Source organism: Lynx rufus, unplaced genomic scaffold, assembly GCF_022079265.1.
Source record: "Lynx rufus isolate CCGP_SWC_20201006 ecotype Redwood Valley unplaced genomic scaffold, mLynRuf1.p SCAF_10, whole genome shotgun sequence".
Taxonomy (NCBI): domain Eukaryota; kingdom Metazoa; phylum Chordata; class Mammalia; order Carnivora; family Felidae; genus Lynx; species Lynx rufus.
In genome coordinates, this window is record NW_025814824.1 from 71877802 (window position 1) to 71897246 (window position 19445).

The 19445-nt window shown below is 38.6% G+C and overlaps 1 protein-coding gene across 2 annotated transcripts in view; it reads right to left on the bottom strand.

Moving 5' to 3' along the window:
* Window positions 1-19445, bottom strand: part of ECPAS (Ecm29 proteasome adaptor and scaffold) — a 104368-nt gene that overhangs the window by 38557 nt on the left and 46366 nt on the right. For both annotated transcript variants that reach the window (XM_047067675.1, XM_047067683.1), the window contains exons 10-23: window positions 16437-16522; window positions 16109-16187; window positions 14265-14314; window positions 13207-13273; window positions 12992-13114; window positions 10845-10948; window positions 10326-10449; window positions 9268-9348; window positions 7817-8042; window positions 7331-7422; window positions 4466-4600; window positions 3533-3695; window positions 2906-3078; window positions 1204-1305 (exon numbers count right to left, since the gene is read on the bottom strand). In XM_047067675.1, the coding sequence (XP_046923631.1) occupies window positions 1204-1305; window positions 2906-3078; window positions 3533-3695; window positions 4466-4600; window positions 7331-7422; window positions 7817-8042; window positions 9268-9348; window positions 10326-10449; window positions 10845-10948; window positions 12992-13114; window positions 13207-13273; window positions 14265-14314; window positions 16109-16187; window positions 16437-16522 (1605 nt within the window). The remainder of the gene's footprint in view (window positions 1-1203; window positions 1306-2905; window positions 3079-3532; window positions 3696-4465; window positions 4601-7330; window positions 7423-7816; window positions 8043-9267; window positions 9349-10325; window positions 10450-10844; window positions 10949-12991; window positions 13115-13206; window positions 13274-14264; window positions 14315-16108; window positions 16188-16436; window positions 16523-19445) is intronic.

Below are 19445 nucleotides of genomic sequence, written 5' to 3' on the forward strand. Positions count from 1 at the left end.
ACCTGGATCCTAACACTGGCTCTGTCACTCAGTGGCCTTAGTCCTCACCCCAATCAGCTTCCTGTCTACCTGCCATCCTTCCAGGCCCAAAAGGAACCTCACCTCCAAAACCCTAACATAAGTCTCCCAAACAGAAGTACTCACACCCTCCTTTGTGAGTCTACTGGCTTCTATGCAAATGTCTCTTCGTTCATTTATTGAGGTCCTACTACTACCAATCACACTGCCAGGCACTTGTTTCATAATGGGGATCAAAATAGACTTTGCCTCAGTCTAGTGGGCAATTAGAAACTGTGATAAATGCTGTGAAGACAAAGTCTGGAGAATCATGAGAGCCCAATAAATGAAGAATCTACTCTAGGTTTGATGGCTTTCAAGGGGCTCAAGCGCAACCCAAGAAAGGAAGTATTAGTCTTTCAAAAGCTCAGCGCAAAGAAGGACAAAGAGTCTGGTGTACAAAAATATGAGTACGTGACGAGAATCAAGCCTAGATGAGGGTCCATATCAGGTCTTGTTAAGATTCATGACACAGGCCTAGCAGCTGCCCATTTGTTGGTCTTCCCAACTATCCTAGAAATTTATCCAGAAGACAGAAGCTAGGCCATCCAACTCAAGAGCAACTGGAATACCAGCATCCAATTCCCACATCTAGTTCACTGGGTTAAGTGTCCTCTTCTACCCACAATGCACTGGGCTTTACTCAATAATTATGAGGAGAGGATTTTCCCACATAGGTGATTTAGTCAATGCTATGCCTACCGAAGTGGTTAGCCCAAGGCTGGTTTGTACTCAATAAGTACTTGGTGAATAAATGAATAAAAGTTTAATTTAAAATCTCATAGCAGGGGCGCCTGGGTGGCGCAGTCGGTTAAGCGTCCGACTTCAGCCAGGTCACGATCTCGCGGTCCGTGAGTTCGAGCCCCGCGTCGGGCTCTGGGCAGATGGCTCAGAGCCTGGAGCCTGTTTCCGATTCTGTGTCTCCCTCTCTCTCTGCCCCTCCCCCGTTCATGCTCTGTCTCTCTCTGTCCCAAAAATAAAATAAATGTTGAAAAAAAAAAAAAATTAAAAAATAAAAAAATAAAAAAATAAAATAAATAAATAAATAAATAAATAAATAAAATCGCATAGCATACAAAACTCCAGCTAAAAAAAAAAAAAAAAAATGCCTTTTTCTGAATAACAATCAGATAGCAATATAAATACCTCCACAGAGTCCATCAGACCTTGCAAGAGGAGCTTCTGGTGAGGAAAATCTCCATCCCCAACTGGAAAATATCCCAGTGTTTGGATTGCTCGTTCTTTCATCTAAAAGAACAGAAAAATTTTTTTAAACAAAGTACATAACAGCTTTATCAGAGAACAGTGTTTCCAAAATGAGAGGACAGGGAGGAGTAGGCTGGCTAAAGCACTTATACACCAAGTTTCTTCTTAAAAGTATCCAATTTTACATAATTATGTTTATAAGACACTGGAGGTAGAAAGACATAAAACTGAGTTCATTAAGGGTCCGTGGCTGCAAAAGAAGAAAGAAGAAAGCCTCTAAGTAGGTTTATTATCCTTCAAACTGTCTATAAATATAGGTTTCTGGGCCTGGGTGACCTAAGATCAACTCACAGCTTGACCATTTTAGCAGCCTTTACAGGTATGTAACCTTAGGCAAGATACTCCATCTCTCTGTGATTCTATTTCCTCATCTGGGAAAACAGAGATGACAACTGTACCTACTTCACTAGACCTTTCAGAGAATTCAATTAATTAATGTATGCGAATCACTCAAGCACACACCTGGCACATTATAAGTGCTCACCAAGGGTTGATAATCACTAATTAGTTAATAACAGCTAACAAAAACTACACTGTGACATTCTCAGGAAGTTTTAAACGGTGTCCAGATCAAGAATCAGATTATGGGAGTGCCTGGGTAGCTCAGTCAGTTGAGCATCTGACTCTTGATTTCAGCTCAGGTCATGATCCCAGGACCACAGGATTGAGCCCCGCATCAGGCTCTGTGCTGAACATGGCGCCTGCTTAAGATTCATTCTCTCTCTCTCTCTCTCCTGTTTGTGCTTTCTCTCTCTAAAAAAAAAGAATAAAAAGGGTGCCTGGGTGGCTCAGTCAGTTAAGCATCTGACTCTTGATTTCAGCTCAGGTCTTGATCTCACAATTGGGGAGATCGAGCCCCGAATTAGGCTCTGTGCTGACAGTGCAGAACCTGCTTGGGATTCTCTCTCTCCTTCCCTCACTGCCCCTCCCCCACTCATTCTCTCTCTCTCTCTCTCTCTCTCTCTCTCAAAATAAATAAACTTAAAAAGAATAAGCTTATGTGTCTATTAAATTTGTAGCAAGTTGATTTATCTGCTCATTAAATCATATTATACTTCAACACTGAGGTACTCTGATCACAAATATAATGTTTTTAACTTTATGAAAATGTTTATCTGAAACTTAAAAATGATAAAAGTCCCTCTCCTCAGATATTACTCACCCCTCTTACTAATGCCCAGATTTCTTAAAACCAAATCGGCTGTCAGAGATTAAGATTTAGAGTTGTTCTAAAATTACAAACGTGATAAAACTATTTAACACTTTACAAACTAACACTTTATTATCCATTGTTTGCAGGACAAAGGAAGTACCTGATGCACTTAATTCTTTACCCAAATCCTAACAGGTATGGGCCTACACTGGAGCAGCTTGGCCAAATGGTGCATGCAGAAAGGCTGAACAAAATCACCCTTAACTCAAAATTAAACAGTCACCTAGACTTCCTGTATCATTCTCTTTTATATTAAATCCTTCCTCCAGCTGCATGGCCCTCTATCCTCATTACAACTGTGTTTTTGCTCATTTATGTATCTACAAATAGAAAGAATTTCAGAAAGGAAGGGAAAAAAAAGAAACTTGCCTTATTTGTTTCTTTACTGGAGGGTATTCTATTCAGTAAGCTTTCTACAAGATGCAATTTGGTGAAGCCAGATCCCTCACTGGGGATTGGGAGGGGACCGTTTCTGCCAATTTCACCCAGAGCTGTACAGGCAGCAATTGCCAGGAGGGGCGACGTACTGTCCAAAAACGAGCCTGAAAGCACATTGAGACAAAACTGAGAAGAATACACTTTTGCTCTTGGGATCCAGGGCAAGCAGCAAGGTACCTGAGATTGTTTTAAAGAGAGCACAACAAATCAAAGTCTACATTTCCCTCTAGTTGATAATTTGTTAGCATTTACTCAGTAACAAAACAACATAGAAATTAGGTAGACAGCACTGTACTCTGGTAAATGTTTAAGGTTTTTCCCATGAGGAAATATCACCTCCGTCATACTGAAACCTATGTATAGGAAAAAATATACAGAAAAACTAGAGTACTTTCATTGCTATTAAAAACACAGAATTTATCCAACACTAAGTAAGATATTGTGAAAAGGCTTGTGCCTTTAAAGTGCAATGCTGCAAAAAGAAACTAAAATGCTGTATTAAATTTTAACCTAATTCAGACACTGCAACATCCAAGTCAGCATGAGCGTATTCATTACCTATCGTTTCGGTGGCGCTCTGAATGAGCTCCTCCTGGTCAGGCAGGAAATCGGCATTTGTCTCCAGGTCTTGTTGTTCGGCCATTCTCATTTTCTTCTTAGCCAAATATCTTCCTACTGTGAACCCCAATGCAAGCAAGGATCCGTGTTGTATCTCTGGGCTCTGAATTTAACCACACAACAGCATACGTGTCTGTCACTCTCTCACACATGCAAGAATGCACCGAAATAACTATGTTTCTTACAGTCATCTCCAATAAAACATAAGGCCAGACAACAAAGTGATCATTTGAGATTCGACCGAATACTAATGAATCTGGGGTTTCTAACACTCAAGAATTCTAAGAAGGCAAGCTGGGTCTTGACTCACTTCAAGTAATTCCCTAATCCTACACCCACTCCATGTCGGTGTGAAGGGGCTCTCCTGCAGGCCCCCCTGTAGCACCCATACATTCTTCTAGCTTAGAGCACTTACGTAACTACATTACCACAATCTTTAAGCCTAACTTCTCCCTACCGCCAACAAAATACAATGAGCAGATACTACTTCTAACTGCTAAAACCTCTAAACACAAAGTTGAGGTCTGAATGGTTGCAAGCACATGCTTTCTGATAGAAAAGGCACAATGAGAGGCACCAGTAGATGGGGAAAGAAAAAGGAACTAACATTTCTGAGCACCTGTAGTACTAGGGATCCTCATGTATTTACTGAATTCCCAGCACCTAAAATTCAGCACCTAAATCAGACACAAGGCACTCAAAGTTGTTGCACAGAATGAATTAATCAATGTATTATCTATCATCTATCTCACTTACTCTTCACAGTCATAAAAGTTCCTTTTAGAAATGAGAAGACAAAACCTAAAAACAGATGCTTTTGGAAAGCTCTGCCATCTCCCCCAAAAAAGAATAAAGACAAAACTGGTAACATACATGATTGTCTTTTGTAGTCTTTATAAGCTGTTCTATCATTGACTTCAACTCATTTCCAGACACTGTAGACACCACCACAGAATAAAACAATGCTGCCAGTTCACGCATCTCTTCTTTACTGCTATTCATCAGACTCTGAGTGGTGTAAGAAACAAATATATACATCATATGCAATCATCTTCCTACTGACAACATCTGACATTTAAAATTAATAATACGATATATTCAATCTATTGGTATCTGCAAGAAAATAACACAATAGGCTATTATTTAAAAGTAAAAGCTGAATTATATATCAAAATGTCCTATGCCTTTTCATCAAAAATATAAAACATAAAACACAAAGAATTAATACACAGATGATCTAAAACAGAGGTCAGGGTGCCTGGCTGGCTCAGCCAGAGGAGCATCCGACTCTTGATCTCCAGGTCATGAGTTCGAACATCATGAGTGTAGAGATTACTTAAATAAAAAAAATTAAAGCAGAGATCAACAAATGTTTTCTGTAAAGGGCCAACTAGGCTTTGTGGGACCTATGATCTGTGTTGCAACAACTCCATTCTGCCACTGTAGCACAAAAGCAGCCACAGGCAACAGATAAATGAAAGGGTATATATGTGTTCCAGTAAAACTTTACGGACTCTATAATTCTCATGTATCAGAAAATGTTATTCATCTTTTTTTTTTTTCAACTATTTAAAAATTAAAAATTGAGGTGCCTGGGTGGCTGAGTCAGTTGAGCCTCTCACTCTTGATTTTGACTCAGGTCATGATCCCAGGGTCATGAGATAGAGCCCCGGTGTTGGGCTCCATGCTGAGTGTAGAGCCTGCTTAAAATTATCTCTCTCTGCCCCTCCCCTGCTTGCTCATACACGTTCTCTCTCTCTAAAAAAATAATTTTTAAAAAATTAAAATACGAAGGGACACCTGGGTGGTTCAGTCAGTTGAGCGTCCGACTTCGACTCAGGTCATGATCTCACACTCATGGGTTCGAGCCCCGCGTCAGGCTCTGTGCTGACAGCTCAGAACCTGGAACCTGCTTCGGATTCTGTATCTCCCTCTCTCTCTGCCCCTCCCCCACTCGCACTTTCTCTCTCAAAAATAAATAAACATAAAAAAATTTTTTTAGGGGGGCGCCTGGGTGGCGCAGTCGGTTAAGCGTCCGACTTCAGCCAGGTCACGATCTCGCAGTCTGTGAGTTCGAGCCCCGCGTCGGGCTCTGGGCTGATGGCTCAGAGCCTGGAGCCTGTTTCCGATTCTGTGTCTCCCTCTCTCTCTGCCCCTCCCCCGTTCATGCTCTGTCTCTCTCTGTCCCAAAAATAAATAAACGTTGAAAAAAAAAATTAAAAAAAAAAAAATTTTTTTTTAGGGACGCCTGGGTGGCTCAGTTGGTTGGGCGTCCGACTTCGACTCAGGTCATGATCTCACGGTCCATGAGTTTGGGCCCCACGTCAGGCTCTGTGCTGACAGCTCAGAGCCTGGAGCCTGTTTCAGATTCTGTGTCTCCTCCTCTCTCTGACCCTCCCCTGTTCATGCTCTGTCTCTCGCTGTCTCAAAGATAAATAAACGTTAAAAATTTTTAAAAAAAATTTTTTTTAAACTGACATATGAAAACCATTCTAAGCTTGCAGGCCATACAAGAACAGGAGGCAGGCCAGATCTGGTACATGAACCACAGCTTAATGACCCCTGATCTACATGATCAAAAGTCAGAAACTCTGATATCATTTTACAATCAGCAAATATTCACAAGGAATAAAAAAAACCTTTTAAGCCAGAAGCGATTTCATGAGACCAGATTTTCCAGAAAAGTGCAAAACTCACACCTCTTGGTATATTACATTCATGCTTTCACACTAAGAGATAATCTGTACATTTTACCATAACTCAAGTTCCATTTTCCAAAAAGAACTGCATTAGGTGGCACAAGAGGTATATGAAACTGTATGAGCCATACCTGTACTAAAAACAATGTTTCACTTTGCAGTGCAATTCAAATTTAACTGAGCATCTTGAATTTTTCTTTGTTAAACCTGGCAACGCTTTTGGTGTGAGCATGGGACAAGAACACTCTCCTACATGGCTGGTGGGAGTGTAAACTGGTACTGCTCATATGCAGGATGCTTGTATCCCTCAAAAATGCTAAGCCTATGTCCTCAATTCCACTTCTAGGGAATCCATCTAAAAAATATACTGCCTTATATTCAAAATGATAGACTGTTCACTGCAGCAAACTGGAAGCACCCTAACTGACCATCAGTGGGGCTCTAGAATAAATTATGGCACATTTATATAATGGAAAAAATGAAGCCATTAAAGACAATATCCTCTCTGTAGTTCTACAGGAGTACCTACGCATTTTAACTTTAAGCAAAAGAAGTAAGATACAACATGGTGTGAAATTTAAAAAAAACGTGAAACAACAACAATAAAACAGTGTGAAAACAGAGAGAATCCCAAGAAGTCTCTGTGCTGTCAGCGTGAAGCCTGACACAGGGCTTGAACCCATGAACCTTGAGATCATGACCTAAGCTGAAATCAAGAGTCAGATGCTTAATCGACTGACCCACCCAGGTGCCCCACATATTTTTTATTTAAACTACAAATCTATTTTTTTTAACTTTTAAAACAGAAAAACATAATTTTTTTTATCTATATGATTCTCAATTCATCTCTCACTCTCATCTAGATGGATCATTGAGATACACTAACCTAACATGCTTCCCAGGAAGTGTTTGGTAGGAGAGTTTTCAAAATGGCCCAAAGGTAGGAATGGTCATAGCAACACTAGCAGGAAGATGAAATCCTAAGACTATAGTGAAAAATATACAGAATCAAAGAGAAATGTACATGCATAGGATGTACCTTTATCCATTCTGTTTTGTCTACAAATTTGGCAGCCAGTTTTTCTGGATACACAGAGACAGCTTCCAGTAGACAGTACATGACTGGCAAACCTAAATGAGACAGAATTCCGTTTTAGCTTCAAGAAAAGTGGTAAACACAATGGATTCACTAAATTCCTTTTACGTATAAGGCCCCTCCTTTGGAAGGCATCTCCCAGTTCTACAAAACAAAAATCAACTTAAATCCAGTATGTGATTCAATACAGCAAGTTTACAGACTAAATACCTATAAAAAGATATACCATTCTTCATACCCACTTCCAAAGTAAAAAACATTATCTATTGTTAGCATTTCTTTCTGAAGGAGTAACAGTGCATCCAGGATGAATCAAGTAAGTTTAGAAAAGAAACAAAGACTAATGTTCAGGTACAGGAGTGAAGAGAGTTAAGATTAGATTTTTGCCTAAGTGCTTTACCATCTGTCCTCAGCCGCACAACCACCTACCTCCAACACCTGCCAGCAGCTGCTGAAGCAGGCCAATGTAGATCTGAACAGGGTTGGTCTCTCCACTCTTGGAAGAAGATGATGAGGATGTCGCCTGGCTACCTGACATCAGAGTCCGTATGTAGCGTCCAATGGCCGGGGCGTGATCTTGCATATCGGCCAAACTCTGGGAGGTGGGCACCACTCCCGCACTGTGCGCTAGGCACGTGCGCAAGTACAGGACGATCTGAAAGCAGAAGGAGGAAAAGCAGTCAAGCTCCTCAAGAAGTCAGTGTGGGAGGGTGTGCTGCAAAAGGACACTTTCCTAGCTTCATTTCCCCACCCTCCCTCATAAAGCTATTCGACAATCCTCACAAAAGCTGGAAAACATGACTCAGTAAGTTAACTGAAATTACAGTAATGCAGCACAGTTTACATAACAAGCTTTTATAAATCCAAAGAGTGTTTTTAGTGGAGTTTAATGGAGTTAAAATGCAAACTCAACTTTTTTAAAGTCTAAACAATTACAACAAAATCATTATATTTTAAAAGAGGTGGGGGGGGAGAGAGAGAGAGAAAGGGGGAGAGAGAGAGAGAGAGAGAGAGAGTGAGCAGAAACCTGGGGCAAATCATCTATTCCTGTAGAACTCCAGTAATATTTAACCTCTACCAACGTAAGAATTTGAGAATATGGGTTCGTACCATCTACCAAAGAGTAGAGACAACACCATAAAAACTTGTGATACAAACTGGCTAACAAGGAGTCCTCTGGAAGTTCTTCCCTTGAGAGCTAAAATAGGACAGGTGATAATTCCACCGTGGGTATTCTTACTCACTCTGAACAAGATTACCTCCTGTTGTTTAATTAGTGCAAGTCAATGACCTAAATAGATAACCCAAACAACCTCGGCATATTGTTGGCTTTAAATTCAAATCTAATTTGCTGTAATAATTTGCTGAAAATAACAACAATAATCAATGCAGAGCACCCAGTTCCTCCACAAAGAGAATCTCACTGAGCTAAATATACTTAAAGACTCCACCATGAATTAAAATAATACCAATTACCAAGGGGCACCTGGGTGGCTCAGTCAGTTAAGCATCATAACTCTTTTGATTTTGGTTCAGGTCATGATCTCACGGTTTATGAGATCAAGCCCCACATCGGGCTCTATGTACCGATAGCACGGAGCCTGCCTGGGATTCTTTCTCTCCCCCTCTCTCTGCCCCTCCCCCGTTCTCACTCTCTCTCTCAAAATAAATAAACTTTTTAAAAACTTAAATAAATAAATAAATAATAAAATAATACCAATTACCAAATGCTTTTTTTCTAATAAACAACCTGGTGAAAAACAATGACATCACAATATAGGTTTATGTAGAACACAAAAAAGTTCGGACATCTCTTTGGGTGTGACATGATCTTTCAGAATGTGTAGAGAGAGAGAAATGGAAACCTATCCCAGTCCCACCTCTCCAAAGGCCGCTGGGTTAAACGGAAGGACAGTGGTCCCAGTCATGTACTTGGCTGGAGTTTTCATTCGATGGGAAGCCTGATAAAAATAAACCAAAAACAAACACTATTACTAAAAAATGGAGCACATGTGCCCCTCCTCAATTCAAACACAATTGTATTTCTAACTACATTATTGTTTGCTACAGTTTTTTTCTAGTCACAGCATTTTTCCATCAATCATGCTGACTGCACATGTCCCTCAAACCCTAAATGACAGGTGTGGTGCTTTTTTTCCTGGCTTTTCTCTCCTTTTCTCCTGGCATGTTTACTGCTTGTTTAAAAAGAATAAACTGCTCCAGGCATCTATTAACAGTCACCTCGGGCCACTGCAGGCCCGTTATTTTCATTACTAATGGAGCACGAGGAAAATATGTGCAAAAAAGCATCTTCTGACCACAAATGTGACTATGCTATAGAGAATTATGGCTACCTAGTCCTGACCTCCAACTCCCTTAAGATATCTGTCTGAGCAGAAAGCTAGGACTACCAGCATACTCAAAGAAACACTGATGTAAAAAGAGGGCCAGGATCAGGACTGGGGGGTCATGATAGCCAACACTCTGTCTGATCCACCAGCAGACAGAACTGCGCACACGTGGGAGGTTTGCAAAAGCAGATGTGATGCCCTCCTATGATCAGAGTGGAAAAAAATCTGACCTATTTCCTGAAGTATTCTTAAACTTATGGTTCCTAAATAATTCTCTCAAAAAATAAAAAAGGAGACCTATGTTTAAGAATGTCATACCAAGGGGAAAATTTTTAAACCTAGCCAGAATGTTAAAGAGCATATAAGGAATTATAAGTAATTCAGAATGGGGCAAAACAAATCAATTTTGAGAATTACATTTTCTTCATTTTGTATTCTCTTCCTCTACTGTAAATATTAACATTGTTAAAAACCTTACTACTATTCAACATTTAGCAATGACATTTCAAATATGTCACCTAAAAATGCGTTTATTTTTAGCATTCATTATATGACCCACACTAATTTTCTGAAGTTAAATGCCATACCTTTTCTTGAATATAATACACCATTTCTGGGAAAGAAGGCATCTGCTTAGAAGCATTTTCTTTTCTGTTTCTACCAGGAAGACATCTTAATACTCGCTGTGCCTCTCCATGAACTTCTTCTCGTCTTTCAGAAAGACAAATAAAAATAAAAAATTAATTTCAATAATGGCAAAATGATCGTTTGATGATTAAGAACAGCAATTTTATTTGACAGCTGGGGTTCTGAGAAAATGTCCTAAATACGTTCTTGGCTATCTAAGAAAAAAGTCATAAAATACACTGCAAGAAATTACTTCTCTTTGGAAATATCTTGAGATTTGAACAGTTATGTGGCTTGCCCAGAAATAAACAAGATAGGGTATAACTACAGGTCTCTATCATATCAAGGGCCATATTTTTAACTCTTTAATAAATTGCTTCTAAATTCCATAGACCAACATTAAAAACAATATAAATTTTAGTAATTTTCAAATAATTTTAAATGAACCCAAATTCAAATTAACACCTTTTGAAACTTACGGATCTCCTGCAGCTAGTAAGAGCAAATATCTGGACGGTATATGATCTGAGGGAAACACCGTGCTAGCAAATTTCACAGCCACCTGTCGAACTTGAACTTCAGGCTATTTGACACATGAATTCATGTACACACAAACACATACGGATTTTAAAAAAAGAAGAAGAACTCAATTAGCAACAATTCATTCCAGTCAAGATAAGCCATCTTAATTGTAAACAATCAAAATTAAAACTGCTATTTTAGGAAGTATGTCTAAATAAATAAAGACAAATCATGTGTTGAAAATCTTTAATCAAGTTGTTTAGAAGCTTTGGAAAGTGACATCACTTAAAAAGTACTTTTATGATCTAAAAGGACCCTCCAAGTAAAGCAGGAAGACCCACCAAGACCATACATAGCCAGAGAATCTCTCTGGATGTGCACATCCTCAGCCCAACTTTGGGACCAAGGTCACTGCAGTTTCTGGCCATCACCCCTGCTTCCCCAATTCTCAAACTGTTAGTCACATGAATGAAATTAAGACATTCTGCAGCGAACACAAACAGAGGTTACTTGGAATCTCTACAAATTTGGAGCAAAATATGTCCAAATTTTTCAGATTAGCTCTAGTTAAAACAGACTCCAAAGCAGTTTCAACTACGTAAACATATGCAATGAACTTAAATAGATTAAGTATCTATGAATACAAAGTTCAACCGGAGAAGCAGTTGAAGAATCTTTATTCTGAAAAACCTTATTCTCATGCACTTCCCCCGCCCCAGGTCCTTCTCTTAGTCACAAACCTAACATCGTGAGAGAGCGACAGTAAGAAACAGATACTGTCCTACATTCAGGTCTATCTTGCTCTTTATCATTCCTTGAGCTACAATAAACAGCAATGATATTAAGGACTAGTTCGTATGATTTAGCCTACAGTCTGGTTGCTTTCAGTGTAGTCTAAGAATATAAATTAGCTTTGCTGTAGTAATACTGTTACATGATTTTATCCGTGTAGGTACAACCAGCACCCATATGCATTGTACAAGCATCATGCATCCTTGTAAGGTTACCTAGGGAAAGTCTTAAGTATTCTAATGAGTTTCCAAAAAGCCTGCACTTCTTTGTCCACAATATATGACTATGAACCATGTACAAGAGCATCTGACAATGGAACTCTACATACAGTAATTTTCTTAAGTGTATATAATAATCCTGTCATATTTCAATAGAAACCAGATACCTTTCTGAACCTTCAGTAATTCCCTCGATATGAATATATTAAATATGCCAGCCACATTTCAGTAGGACACAACATATTAATCACACTAAGACTTTTTGACATCATTCCCTCTTCTAATCTCCCTTTCTACTCCTAGAAATGGAGGACAAAGAACTGACCACAGCAAATACATATTATTTTTTATTGTATAATATATATTGCATATACATATTGCATGTACATATTGAGTACATATAGATAACTCAAAATTCTCTACAAACAACCATGACAGCCAAATAAAGTCTAGAAGGAAGAAGAGTATGTGTGATGGTACTGGCTTACTTCCTACACACTCATTATAATGTATAAAATTTGTCTTTCTCTCCTGCTTAGCCAGTGGACTGTAGGGTTCAACTACCAGGTAAGACAAAAGACTTCCAACTTGGGAAAACACAACATTAAGAACAGTTTCCCAACATGAAAGGCTTTAAACATAAAGCCTCTCTCTGTGAATATCACCACTCCCTCTTCCCTAAAATCATATTCCCATCACAAAGTATCAAAAATCAACCATTAGGGGCGCCCGGGTAGCTCAGTCAATCAAGCACCGACTTCGGCTCGGGTTGTGATCTCACAGTTCATGAGTTTAAGCCCCATGTCAGGCTCTGTGCTGACAGCTCAAAGCCTGGAGCCTGCTCCCCATCCTATGTCTCCTCTCTCTACCCCTACCCCACTCACGCTCTGTCTCTCTCTCTCTCTCAAAAATAAAATAAACATTAAAAAAAATTTTTTTAATAAAAAAAAATCATCATAAAGCACAGCCCAAATGAAAGCAAATATTCTTCTTACTTGTCAAGATAGTTAAGGAGAAAAGCAATTCAAATTTTGTTCTTAAAAATGTAAAATGTCTATATTGCCAACCTCTCCAGTTCACATAGCTGGACCTACCTTTATTAAGTATGAAGCCACAAGTGCCTCCATGAGAGTTCGCTGTGCTCCCTCCAAAGTACTATAAGCTCCAACCATCATAGATAACGCTTCTTGAATAGCAAGCCGAGTCTCAGGCTCTTCCTATAAGTATGATAAAAATAGCATTTCCCTCCTGTCAGGTGTCCAGGTCAGCATCCAAATGGAAAGCATAAACTTGCCAGGTGTTTCCCTACCTTACACAGGGCTTCAAAAAGCTGCTGCACAAGAGCTATATCCTTAGTGAATAAATGGGGCATTCGACTGTAAGAGAATATAAGACCATTGTTATGATCATACATTTCCACAAGGTTGAAAGAAAATGCAACTAAACGAAAATTTTCTTGAATTGCATTTTCATCTCTGAACACAATGTCAACATCATTAGATTACCTCCCCCAAAGAGCCAAATACTTTTTAAAGCGAATATTTAATTCTTCAGCTGTCTAATCCAAGTAACCATGATTTAAATACATACTGTCCAGATATTCCCTTTACAATATTCCATGCATTCAGTTAGCATTTCTGATTTTAATAGGAAAAAAAACACAATTAAGACTAAACTGCTATTTAAACTAAAGGCTATCGGACAAGTGCGGTATCGGGGGATCTAGGGTGGCTTTTTTCTGAGCCCCAAAGATCCTTTCCCTGCACAGTACAGAAGAGCAAGACCCAATCTACACGGGCCAGTACAAAACCTGTACCACGGATGGAAGCACCATATGGTGGTACTGAGGGTGCTGTACCTCTATCTCCCTGCTTTGAAATATAGTGAAGGAAGAGGAAACCAGGAGGAAGTAGAAAAAGGAAATCATACTAAGCAGGAAAAAAAAAAAATCCACCTCTGGAAACAGGGCCACCCAGAATCATAATATAGCACTATCAGAAAAGAGAGCCAAAGAGATAAACCTTGATGACTGGGATTATAAAGACTGGTAATAAAGAAGCCACAAGAACACTTAAGATCAATCAAATGTCTCCAGGGTGCAAGAAAAAGTAACCCATCATGACACAATCCAGTTCAAAATATCATTTCAAGACTACCATTTAATATGGAAACATACCTTCAAATGTAAATTGAAACATCTCACATCATTTTCCTACTACAAGGAAAACATTTCTAAACAACCTATGGCTTAAATACATTTCCTTTCAAAGTCAGAAAAAAAATTATTCTCCATCTATTATTAAATGCCACATAATTTCTCTTAGGTTTACCAACAGGATATCTCTCACTGAAGAAGAGTTTACTCACCTGGAGAGTTTTCCAACAGCTGAATATGCCATTGACAGTAGCTTAGGGTCCTTGAAATTAAGAAGAAAAAAAAAGAACAAAAAACAGACAAAACAAAAAATACAGTAAACAGCAAAACATTTTTGCTGCAATTACATGCATTATTTTACTCCTTGTTAAACCTGGTCTCACTCTGCCTAACTACAAGATATTAACATCTGAACAAAACAAACCAACAAAAAAATCCAAACCCAGAATCATCACACTACTAAAAGGAAAAGGAAAAACAAAAATGAAACTGCATCCCCAACTCACTCCAAAAGGAAATGCAGGTGTCATAAATGAAAGGGTTCTCTTAGTTGTGCTAAGTTCAGGGTATTTGCAACACTATGTAACCTGCAAACACCAAAATTCACCTTCAACACACTGGGAAAACAGCTGAACTTAGCAGAAAATTCACCACTGGTCACACACTAGGGTCCTCCATCTCTAACCCAAAACTGTGATAAGCTAGGCGAAGAACAATTACCTACAAGTCGGCATGATAACAAACAGCTTCCTCTCATATCTTCCATTATAAAAAATTAAAGGGATCACAGTCATCAAGAGAGTGAGGTTCCCTCCTCAGACAGACAGAATTTTACATGGTTTTATGAAAGCCAATAGTCTGATGCCTCAAAACAAAGTAACCCCTCTGTGAGCTGAAGTTTATACAATTAGCATAGGGCTCACTCTTCTGCACCTAAATGAACACTCTTAAGGAGTCATCTGTTGGGAAGACAGGCAGGTGTCATCTCCAAGTACAGGGATCGGGGCCCTGTGGTTTTACCTGGCCTCTCTAATCTATTTTTAAATATACAAATTCTCCCCTAAAAACCCAAAAGCACTTTTATTTCTACCGACCATCCCAAGCATCTGACTATCCATGCCATAAAAATAACCTGGAAGGTTCCTTAGGCCTCAAAAACCACACAAATACTATTCAATAAAAGACAGGAGAGCCAAGCCCCCAAAACACAACTGCACACCAAAGAATGGCTTTTCACTAATAATACCTGTTAATGTGCATTTAGTGCGCCGATAATGGTGTGTGATCTCCTTTAATCTTCACAATAATCCAATGAAGAGGTATTATTTTTCCAATCAAGAGCAGAGCTCCAAAGATTTTAAGCCACTCATCAAAGGACAAAACTAGGATTCAAACTCAATTCTAACTCCAAATGCCAGGATCTTAGTGACTATACCACTGCAAACATGCATTTGTGTGTAGCTCAGACTTAGGAAAATAACGCTAACTGGAGTTCTTAAATCTTAACTTTCTTTAGCAAATTCACCTGAACTAATGAAGACGGCATGGCACGAGGGACACAGCCAGGACAAACAGGATTCAAAACACTTGGTTTCAAGGAAGCCTCATCTCACTGAGCTTAAGGAATCAAAAACTTACTGAATGCATGTTGTTACAGAATTGTGAATAGGTAAAAGCTCAGCCCTTAAGAATTAACACTATTTCTGAATCTAAGCAAATCCAAATAAACATCCACATGAAAACAAATCATAAAATAAAATTTAATTCTTTCCATTCCATTTTTGCATAGTGCCTAAAAGCAGAATAAGGTGCAAATGCTTTAAAAAAGATAAGACCTCTCAAAATTCATATCAATTTTTTTAACACTTAGTTCCAAAAAAAAAAAAAAAGCAAAAGGTGGCAGTAATTTCTGAAATTTGTACCACTTCAAGTAAAAATGCTAGAAATGATGGAACAACAGCAAACTGTAACTAACTAAACCAACATGTAGACCAGAAAGGTGGATAACATTCTAAAATAGAAGCTGTTAACAATATGTAAAAGACAAGTCACTTACTTCTTTATATTCATTGATTAGCTTGGTCAGGCCATTCAAAAGCATTGGACCTAGGGGCTTAATCTTGATTTCTGGACAACTTTAAAAAAAATAGCACACATACACAAAGCAAGATAAAAATCTCGTTATTATTTATCTATTCAGATGATTACTTCAAATAATGAGACACAACTGAAATAAATTAAAATAATCTATTGAAACCTACAATTTTTTTTTTTTTTTAAGATGAGCAAACATGGATTTCTTTCTGGATAGGAAAGAAATACTTGAAACATCTGATCATTCCAACAGCTTGAAATCTTACAGTCAAATAGTTGAAAAAACTTACGTTATACAAATGTGATGCACAAACTGCAAGGATAACGTTCTCAATTTTGAATTTGTATTTGTACCAAAAAGTCCGTCATACACCACCTACAAGAAAGGGACAATGACAATACCAATTAATAGCAGCAATTTACTATTTTCAAATATTAGGATTCAACAGCAGATCTTGCGCACCACCCCTCATTCTTCAAAATTAATGATTATAATCATTTTAGCTGACCACCGTAGGAAGCCAGCCAATCAGTGGCTCCAATCAGTAGTCCATGAAGTACAAACACAAGGGTTGACCTTACAAGTCTGCAAAACTTGTGGCTCTACCACCAGAAAGCAACAGAGCTCACAGCGGGCCCCCTCTCTGCCACTCTGTACCACACAGGGGACACTATCAGATAAAACCACTTTGGGTGTATTAAGTTCCCCAATTATATGCAGTCATTCTGAACAGATTATATAAAAACTTCACAGAAAACACCAAGATTAAAGCATTCTACAAGCGGACAGTCGGGACATAGGTGCTCCATGTATTGTGTAGTCATGTCTAGGTGGCAAAAGAGCACACAGTACATGAGTTTTGTGCAGCATCCAGAAGGCTCAAAGAAATCTAAATTTCCCAAATTTCTACTTTTTATGGGATAGTCTTACCATTAAAAAAAAAAAATCTCCTTACACTGGTTCCTAAAACTACTAGTAGTATTCTGATCTTACTTAACAACGACATGTGACTGAACACAGAACAGGACTGAGCCTCTAATGGGTAACCGACACTATGCAAGGTGTTGCGAGATACAAAGAGGGCAGCATCGCTCCCGAGGCACTCGATCGTGTTGAGGGGTCAAAATGTACATACATTAAAAATGATATAGGACAATATATAATCACATGCTACTTTTTTGGAAAAGACTTTTAGAAAATTTATCTGATAATGCTATATTATATAGAGTAATATGGTAAAATGAAAGAAGCAAAAGGAATAATCAACACTAATGTTTTGTCAGAAAAAATAAAATTCATGGTGCTTACATTATATGCAAAGAATTATGCTACATTCAAAATCAAGATGAGGTAACATATGACTAATTAAAGGCACTGGTATCAGGAAAGAAGAAGCTCATCTAAATGATACCTTGAAGGATTCTATGACTGAAAGGTGGAGGGGGTGGGCAGGGCCAATTATGTAGAACAGTAATATGCAATCATTAAAAACAGGAATATAACAAAGAACGTGTGCGATGAACAAGGAGTTTGTCTTTGAATATACAAAGTTTCGGCTAGATTTATTTTGAAAACACTAAATAACTACAAATAAATTACACACCTACAGGATATCTATGAATACTCTGTCACAAAATTCTAGCTGCTTATTATGTAACATAGTGTTACTACAACCAAACATTCTGAACCAAAATTATCAAGACACTGTCTGGGAAACAGTGCTTGGGAATACCAATTATAAAACACCAATCATGAAAAAGAAATGAAAGAAGCTCCGTGATAATTTTATGTTTAAGGAGACACAAAACAATACTTTAAAGTTACTCAAATCTTAGAGTGCCAGATATGGAGAATACAAGTTTTATCATCTAAGAGGAGGAAGCAGCCACTGATACAAAATAGGCTTTAAGAGGGAGAGATGCTAAGAAGTCTATGTCCACCATACAGTGAACACGAAGGAGAGCATTCTCATTCTGGGACTGAAAGAGAAGGGTGGCAGGAAATGGGAACATTTTTCAGACGGGAGGTAGCACACTGGAGTGCATCCTGAAACATGAGTAGATGTTTACCAAGCTAAAGGGGGAAGAGGAGCTCTGCCAGGTAAAGGGAACATTCTGAGCACAGACAGAGCCATGAAAACAGTGTATTTCAAGAGGAACAATTTTTGTTGGAGCTTAAGGTACAGGGTAAGGTGGGGGTGGGGGGCAAGAGAGGAGACCGGAAGATAAATAACTGCTAACTTTTCAGCGGTTACTAGGAACCTGATAATTGAATGAGAACTAGTCACTGCTAGTGGGAAAAAAATTTCGGGTGGAAATTTAGGGTGGAAAAAAAATTTTTTTAGAAAAACAGGAAAAGCTCTGACACTGATTTAAGCTCAAAAGCAAATAACTAATGACAAAATTATACCCAAATCTCTCTATTCCTGAGCTCTGCTGGTCACCACTTGGATGAAAGGTAAGAGCTTTTGCAGAGGGACTCATCCCACATCAAAAGAGAGTATAAGGATTTCCAATGCAGCAAAAGCCCTGGTGGCAACAGAGAAAACAGAATGGCTGTGGGCATGAGGAAGGGAAACAAGATAGGAGATTACTGGAATAACCAAAATAAGAAAGGACAGTCTCAATTAACACCAGCATTAAATATAGGGAGATAAAGACATTAAGAAGGCAGAATCAAGAGGATTTGGCCATTGTCATCACATGGGGTTCTTTTCCACTTAACTGACTGGTAGAAACTTGTTCACTTAAAAACATTTTTGGAGCACATGAGTGGCTTAGTCAGTTAAGTGTTCAATCTTGATTTCGGCTCAGGTCATGATCTCACGGTTCATGGGTTCAAGCCCTACGTCAGGTTCTGTGCTGACAATGCACAGCCTGCTTGGGATTCTCTCTTTCTCTCAAAATAAATAGGTAAGCTTAAGAAAAGAAAAAAGAAGAGAAAAGGAGAAAAGGAGAAAAGGAGAAAAGGAGAAAAGGAGAAAAGGAGAGGGAAGGGAAGGGAAGGGAAGGGAAGGGAAGGGAAGGGAAGGGAAGGGAAGGAAAAAGAAGACAAAAAAAAAACGACATTTTTGGAGAAGAGCAACTCAGAAAAACATTAGTTTGAAAGGACAGTCACCATACATTTAAGTTGGATGTTAACTATATATAGTACACACTCGACAACAAAAATTTTTTAAATCATTTCTGCAGTTACACTTGAGATAGAATAAAAAGATGGATTCTCATTAATCTTGTTAATACGTCAATGCATCTCCTAAATATCCATTAATGCATTTCTTTCTCTAATTAAACAGACA